We start from the raw sequence: 7436 nt of genomic DNA on the forward strand, positions 1-7436 counted from the left end.
GTGCAGAAGGGGTATGGGCTCCTGCCAAGTGCTCAGCCCTGTCTCAGTGGGACCCTTACCCTGAGAAAGCCCCAGGACGAGCTCTCTAGCTGGTGAGATATTGCCCAAGACAGGGACTGGACAGTCCCTTAACTGGACTGGAGAGTGGGATGATTTTTCATTGCTTCCTCATAATAAGAGGACAGGAGTAAGTGACTAGTACAGTCCGTTCACTCAGTAAAGATTTATACAATCACTTCATCCGGTAATTGGTATTCTAGGGAGAGAGAGCAAGCTGCAGCTCCAGCATCCGCCTCTATTTGTTTTATCTCTGTCTTTCTCTTTTTCTCTCCCCTTTTCGGAATGAGTAATTCTGTCCCTCACAATCCCATTTAAACAGAGCATTTGCAGAGTGAATAATTAGTTACATTCAATTAGGCCTCACGCGCTCTCCCTTCTCACTTTGGGGGACAGACGCGCTAATGAGATGGTACATGTCTGACACGGGGGAGTGGGCACTGAGCATGCTGCATGCCAGCAGGGAAGGGTCAGCCTTGGGGGAAGTGGGGAGGTGGCCCGAGAGAGTTCAGCCTGCCACCTGGGATGACAGTCCTTTGGAAACCATCTGGGGCTTCATGTTTGGGGCCAAAGACGTTGCATCTGGGGCCCACATAACACCTTCTCCTCCAGCAGGAGCGGGATCACATCTGTCCCCGGAACTGGGTGTTCTCTGGGCTAGTGCCAAGGGAATGCTGCCCAGCCTGAGACCATCCCACTGGCACTGCTGGGATTGCCAAGCCCTGAGAGGAGGGAAAGCTGCTGCCATGTTTTTATCTCCCTTATTAAACCTAACATTAGGTTTTAAGAGGAGCCTTAAATAATGTGCCACTGCCTGTACTGGCAAAGTTGCTCCATGCTCCAGCTGCTCCTGCTCTGGGATTTATGGCCTTTCTCATGTCGTGCTGCCTGTGTTCAGATAGTGGTGGGTCACAGGCTGAGGCTGCTCCCAGTACCTAAAGCCTGCAGTGGGCTCAGTGCCACTGCAGCCCCACACCAGTGCTTTGGAGCCCGTGGTGACCCCACTGCTACACCACAGCACCCCACAGTGCTGCCCTGCAGCGCGACAGACCCCACTTTACTGCCAGAGCAGTGAGGCGAGGGGCACGGAGCTGCCTGCTGCAGGCAGCCCTGGCCACATTCCCCGTCTCCTCCGGCATGGGACACGGGCTGGGCATGGCTGTGCTGGGGCAGCTCCTGCTGTGGGGGTCAGTGAGGGCAGCCACAGGGGAAGCGCATGCACGGGAGTGGGGCCAGCCAGGGTGTGCTGGGGAGGGCCTGGGGACACGGTGGGGGTCGGCACAGCTGGTGGCAGCTCTGGGAGCCTCTGTCTTGGGAGAACCCGCCCATTCCCAAAGCATCCTTCCCGGAACATCAGAGCTGGGAGCGCCGGTGGGCGGCAGGGGCTCGGGGTTGCTCACGCACAGGGGCAGATAAGCACGTTTAATCACACGGTCTCGCCAGCAGTGGGTGGAGGGTGACGGAGCGCGGCCGCTCCCGCACGGACGGGCGGCTGTGCGGGGGAGCCGCGGAAGGGGGCCCCGCGCTGGGCCGGAGCCCCCCGCGCCCACCCGGAGCGTACGCGGGACGGGGCGGGGGCGGGCGGTGCCGGTCCCGCCCCGCGCAGCCCGCGCCGGTCCCGCAGCACCATCTCCCGGCCGCCGCACGCCGGTGGCTGCGCTCCGGCCCCGCCGCCGCGATCCCCAGCCCCGGCCCAGGCAGAGCTGCGGGCCCGCCGGTCCTGCCTTTCTTCGTCCCACGGAGCCCGGCAGCGCTGCACGGCACGGAAGGGCCGGGGTGCCCTGTCCGGATGCCAGCACCCACCGCGCCCTGCTCCAGCACGGGCAGCGCTTCCACAGCACCCCAGACAGGAGACTGAGCTCTGCCGTAGTGATCTCACAGTAGCAGCTCCCTTTCCCGGCCCTGGCTTCCCCAGCACTCAGGGAGACGGGGCTTTGTGCTGGGGTCTTCCTGTCAGCAGTGACACTCTGCTGTGGCCAGGGGAGGCACTGGGCTCTGCAAAAGCTCAGCAGGAGAGCAGCCAGACAGGTCATTGCATCACCTGGGCAGGAAGCAGGATGGGGCTCTGTTCCATGTCCCTATGCGGGCAGCCAAGCCTTGCTCCACAAGGGCAGCCCTGTGCAAGTAACAGACCAGGAGTTGTAGTGGTATTCCCGTGGGGTGGTCGTGCCATGGTCCATAGCAGCATCACATCATTTGCAGCCAGGCCAGATGCCAGATTTCCTCCCCAGCTGGAGAGGGGACAGAGGAGATGGTGCTGTCCAGTCTATGGTGCTGTCCAGTCTGTGCTCCTGTCGGAGGCAGTGCCCTGCGCCTTCACAGCATCTCCTGCTCCGACATGCGGCTCTCCTTGCCATCCTCCTGGGCCACAGGCTGGCCCCTGAGTAGGGTCTCCTGCACAGGCAAGACATTCTCATCCTGCTCCATGGGCTGCTGGGTATCTGGGTTCTCTCCGGGCTCCCCAGCCTCTATCTGCACAGGGGCAGGGGTCAGGGGCAGGCAGCTACATTCCCCCACTCTGCACCCATGTCTTTTACAGGCTCCTACTATACTCCCATGCAGGCCAGAGTACGGGTCCCTCCCAAATGCTCAGCACTTGCCAGCAGCACCCTCAGGTTGCCCCAGCCCTTGTCCTGCCCCAGCCAGGCAGCCTAGTTCAGCCCCCATCCCTCGTGCATTGCAAAGCCACAGCCCCTGCTCTGCTGCTGGCACAACCCCAGCTGTGCCCAGGAGGGATCCCAACCCACTGCTGGAGGGGACTCTAGGTAGACTCACCTCCTTTGGCACTCGCCGCCTGAAATCTGGATGGAAAGAAGGGACAGAGAAGGCAATGTTCAGGGGGAAGTGCTCCTGCCCTGCAGGGAGCTTCCCAGGGTCAGAGCCAGGGCTGGTGCTGCTGCATCACAGGTCCTGCAGCTCACATTATGTCTGCTGCCACTGCCAGGCTGGGGGTCACAGCAGGAGTCAGAATGGACTCATGGGGCACCAGTGCTGTCACGCAAGGGCTGGCCCAGCTCAGGCTGCAGCAGTGCCAACACACCTGCTCCCAAACACAGAGTGGGACTCAGCAAACCCTGTCCTGGTGATGTCCCCAGAGGAGCTTCCTCACTCTCAGCAGAGCTGCCACTGTCCTCCCTGGCTCAACCCCTCAGCCCTTTATGGCCCCTCTGGCTAAGGTTCTCCCTCCCTCGGCCAAGGCAGCAGTTCACATGCTTTAGCCCCTCACCTGTGTGCACCAGGCAGTAGATGCAGACACCCACGAGGCATGTGACAACTGCAGCTGCGATGGGGATCAGCACCGACAGCGAGGAGCGCCTGCTCGACTCTGCAGGAGGACACAGGGTCAGCGAGGCACCCGCGGGACCACGCATGGCACGGAGTCATGCCCCAGCCCCACAGGGATCCCTCATGGAGACAGAGAGGCAGGAAGGCATCACACTGGCCACGCACTCAGACCTTCCCCTCCCAAAAACACCATGCATGAGGCCAGCTCTTCTGAGTGCTGCAGGAGCTGGAGCCCTGGGGTGCTCTCTGCTTTGCACTGGGTCAGCCCTGGGCACCAGGCACTTACCACAGATCACATCCGAGGAGTTCGTCCCTTTCACCTTCACCACCAGCCCCTTTTCCTCACAACTGCCGGGAAGAACAAGACCATGTAACCACAGCAGCAACCCGAGCTCAGGGAATAGTTGGGGCTGGACAGGCACCCGAGCTGCCCCAAAACACATCCTGCTCCAAGCCTGCCAAGCTCCAGTAGGGCGAGCAGGGGGACCCCCACCGACACAGCATGAGGGGATTAGCAGGTACACAGCAGGGTACCAACCCTGGGACTTGGCCTGGAGTTGCTGAAACTGCTGAGGATGGGAACAAGTTTAGGGACAAGGCACAGGAAGGAGCAGACCTATCTGGTCAGAGAAGCCCCCAGGGCTTGAGCATTGTAGCTATGGCAGAAAAGCTAAGATAGGCTACAAGTGGTTCTGTGGGGAAGTAATTTCTGGGCACAGATAAAAGCAAAGTGAAATCCAGTGGCTGGCAGCTGAAGCAAGACTAATTCAGCTTGGAAATAAGGCTCATGTTTCTACCAGGAACTGCAATTAACCCTCAAACAGCTTTCTAAAGACAGGGATGACCTACCAGTTCATGGCATCCTCAAAGCCAAACTCCCCATGGAGAGGGCTTGTGCTTTGGCTGATGACTACAGCCACAGAGAGCACTGGGAGGGAGAACCTGAACAGGGCATAGGGCATCCCCATAGATTCTGATCCCTTACTTCCAGCATGGATGACAGCTTGGACACCCCTGAAGGGACAAGCAGTCTGTGCACATAGTGAAGGACAAACACAAGTGCCTGAATGTCTGCCTCGACCTCAGCCAATGCTGCCCTGGTCTGCACCGTGCTCCTAGCCCTGTTCCTCTCACTCTGGCCCTACACCAGCCAGATGCCACGTCACTCACAGACCAGCCCAGCTGCCCAGTCCCCAAAGCCACCAAGAAAACTGGCAGCAGAGGATGTGTTCACTGGGTCTGGTGGAAGGACATGGTCTGTACTCAGACAATACCTTGTCCAGGGGTAGCACGGCTCGGTTTTAGAAGAGACATTGGAGAAGGTGCCTTCTGCACAGGGTTCACAGGGGGATGACATCCGGTCTATGGCCTTGGCTGAAGAGGAGCAGATATGGCAGGAAGGTCAGTAGGGCTATGGGGGGTGAGGGCCTGAGGGGACAAGGGGCTGCAGAGTCCAGCTGTGCAGCATGCCCTGTGGCAATGGCACAGCTCTCCCAAATCCCTGCCAGGGGGCACCATGCTGGGGGAACCCCCATTCCCTGAGGTCAAGCGCTGACAGGGCATCAGTCCTGTTGAGTGGGAATAGCTTGTCAGATTTACCTGCCACGAAGCCAGAGCCAAGCTGGCAAGGCTGGTTCTCCACACAGGTCTGGCAGCTGATGTCAGAGCAGTGCGTGCCAGCCCGGCACTGGCACACCGTGTTGTGTGTCGCATTTCCGTGCATCTTCACAATGAGGCCAGCATCTGGGCAGAGGGAGCATGGACGAGGTGAGACACCAAGCAGGGGAGCCAGTCCCCCCAGGATGGGGTCAGTGGTCACAGGGAGCACTTACTGCCTTCACAGATATCATGAGGAGCACAGTGCTTCTCCTTGGTCCAGCTTGGCTGATAGTGCCCACTCTCACAGGGGGCACAGACAGAGTCTTCTGTTTTATTGCACTCAGAGACCAGCTTTTCCCCTGCAATAGAGGCTGGTGAGGAAGGGGCAAGGGGGCTTTCCCTCTCTCCAGACAGCACCTCTACCAGCAGGACAGGGGAAGGCTGGCAGCTGTGGATGCCGGGACTGCTGCACTATTCTGCATGGAAGGCAGGGCTGAAGGAGTCAGCCTGATGACCACAAACACTGCAGGGGCCAGGTGGGGAGGGAGGGCTGTGGGGCCACGCCAGCATCCAGGGACTGGGAGATGACCTGACAGTGACAGCAGGAGCTGGCAAACACCATCACAATTTGCTAGTGCCAGTGCCAACACTCTCCCCACAAAGCTGCCTTTGCCATGGGGTCCTGTAGCTGCAAGAGCACAAACAGTCCCAAGAGAGCTGTGGCACATTTGGTGAGGTGTAAGGGGTCTCTTAGAGCACCCACAAGGCCCCAGTTGCTCTATACTGAGATGACACAGGGCTGTCAGCATTGCTGGCAGTGAGGTGAAGGGGCTCCATCACACCAAGTGAAGCTTTCCCTGCTGTGCCCAGGCAGCAGGTCCTGGCACAGCCCAGTTGTGAGGTCCCTAGGAAAGGGTTTCCATACCTGGCCGACACCGGTTGCAGCATCTGCCCTTGTATATATACTGCTTATCAAAGCATGTAAAGGCACCACCAGGTTCCCAGCACTGGAAGAAACAATGGATATGTGAATTCATATCCAACTCTCCCACATCACCGCGCTTCCACAGACTCGTGTGCTAACCTGCACCCTGAGACGAGGGCTTCCTCGCACCGCTCTTCCCACACCTCCACTAACCACAGACCACATCAGCCACCCACGCTGCCTGATGCCATCAGTGCTGTCTTTGAAGTGGGGTGGCAGTGATTCCGGCAGAGTTGCTCCATATTTCCCCAGATTTCCTACGATAAGGTGATTGCACATCACCCTGTGCCCCTGCCGACAGTACTGCAGTCCCTCACAGAGGGAGCAGCGATCACCAAGCTTTCACGCCCAGAGCACTGCCAGCCCCTTCCCAAGGCTGACACACCGTCCCTGAGGGACAGGAAAACCCCAGTCAAACACATCACCCATGCAAACTTTGCCAGAGCCTGCCCTTGCTCCTCCTGGCAGGGGACTACCTGCACAGGGAAGGGAAAAAGGAGGCAGGGAATGAGCTCTCGGGCAAGACAGGGTACAAGAGAGCACCCGTTCCTCTCACAGAGCCAGCCCCTCGCTGCCCATCCCCAGTAGTCCGGCAGATCCCGGCAGATTGGCCTGGCCATCCTGGGGAGCGGGACGGGGCTCCGGCAGAGAGCGAGGGAGCGAGGGCCGGGCCGAGGGTGCCATACGAGCACCCAGCACAGCCGGGCGCAGCCCACCCCCGTGGGCACCTCGAGCAGTCCCGGTGCGGGGACAGCGACGAGGCCGCGGGGCCGTCCCAGCCGCCCACATGCAATCGAGAAGCGCAAGAAGCGCCAGCAGCCGGTTCCAGCGTCCCGCCCGACTGGGGGTCCCGGCCGAGGCTCCCGGGGCTCGCCGCTGCCCGTCCCTGCCCGTGCGGGACCCCCGGGCTAGCGCAGGGCGGGTTGGGCTGCCGGGCCCGCGCCATCGAAGGAAAGCGAAAGCGCGTGGGTAGAAGACCTGGAGATGATACCAGGCAGCCCAGACAACTCCTCCGCCCTGGCTGGGTCCCGGGAGAGCGGACCGACAGACCCGACGCGGCAGCGCCGCCGGGTCCCGCTGACGCCGCCCGCGCACAGCCCCGGAGCTCCCCGGAGGGGGCGGCTGCGCCGAGGGGACGGGCCGGAGCGGCCGGAGCGTGCCCCTTCCCGGAAAGCCCAGCCAGACACAAAGATGGAGGGATCCCCTCCGCCTCTGCCCCTGTCCCGCTCCATGGCCCGATCCCGGCCCCACTCACGCCCAGCAGTGCCGCGCAGAGCAGTCCCAAAAGCCCCAGCCGGTTCATGGCGCTGCGCCCCGTCCGCCGCCGCCGCCCTCCTAAGAACGCCTCGGTCCGTTCCCGCCCAGGAAGGGGCGTTGGGCCGCTCTGCCCGGGGCTTCCCCGCCAGCCCCGGCTGGGGACAGCTCCCGGCCGGCCCCTCCGAGCCCCGCGCTGCCACCGCCGGGAGCCCCCGGCCCGGAGTCACGGCTGCAGACAGGAGCAGGGGCAGGG

General features: G+C 61.3%; 1 protein-coding gene across 3 annotated transcripts; it reads right to left on the reverse strand.

The window, feature by feature from the left end:
* Positions 1-1654: 1654 nt before the first annotated feature.
* On the reverse strand, positions 1655-7260 carry CD40 (CD40 molecule). 3 transcript variants are annotated; one of them, XM_053958344.1, is made up of 9 exons: positions 6026-6293; positions 5867-5948; positions 5175-5300; positions 4942-5085; positions 4617-4716; positions 3629-3690; positions 3284-3382; positions 2833-2858; positions 1655-2451 (listed from the first exon to the last, which is right to left on the reverse strand). In XM_053958344.1, the coding sequence occupies exons 1-9, from the start codon at positions 6203-6205 to the stop codon at positions 2374-2376; spliced, it is 897 nt and encodes a 298-aa protein (XP_053814319.1). In that variant the 5' UTR covers positions 6206-6293; the 3' UTR covers positions 1655-2373. The 3 variants fall into 3 exon arrangements, with proteins under 3 accessions (XP_053814319.1, XP_053814318.1, XP_053814320.1); XM_053958343.1 differs by having other exon boundaries at positions 1661-2529; positions 6026-6289; XM_053958345.1 differs by lacking the exon at positions 6026-6293 and adding an exon at positions 7182-7260 and having other exon boundaries at positions 1664-2529.
* Between the last annotated feature and the right edge of the window lie 176 nt (positions 7261-7436).

The sequence above is a fragment of the Vidua chalybeata genome, chromosome 17, assembly GCF_026979565.1.
Source record: "Vidua chalybeata isolate OUT-0048 chromosome 17, bVidCha1 merged haplotype, whole genome shotgun sequence".
Classification (NCBI taxonomy): Eukaryota; Metazoa; Chordata; class Aves; order Passeriformes; family Viduidae; genus Vidua; species Vidua chalybeata.

What these genes read in the sequence shown, in the direction of transcription:
- CD40 (XM_053958343.1), bottom strand. Translation starts at nt 6,205, where the DNA reads ATGTGCAATCACCTTATCGTAGGAAATCTGGGGAAATATGGAGCAACT. An exon ending in CCGTGCTACCCCTGGACAAG is followed by an intron (nt 3,691 to 4,616) that starts GTATTGTCTGAG and finishes TCTTCCCGGCAG; the next exon opens with TTGTGAGGAAAAGGGGCTGG. An exon ending in CTCCTCGGATGTGATCTGTG is followed by an intron (nt 3,383 to 3,628) that starts GTAAGTGCCTGG and finishes GTCCTCCTGCAG; the next exon opens with AGTCGAGCAGGCGCTCCTCG.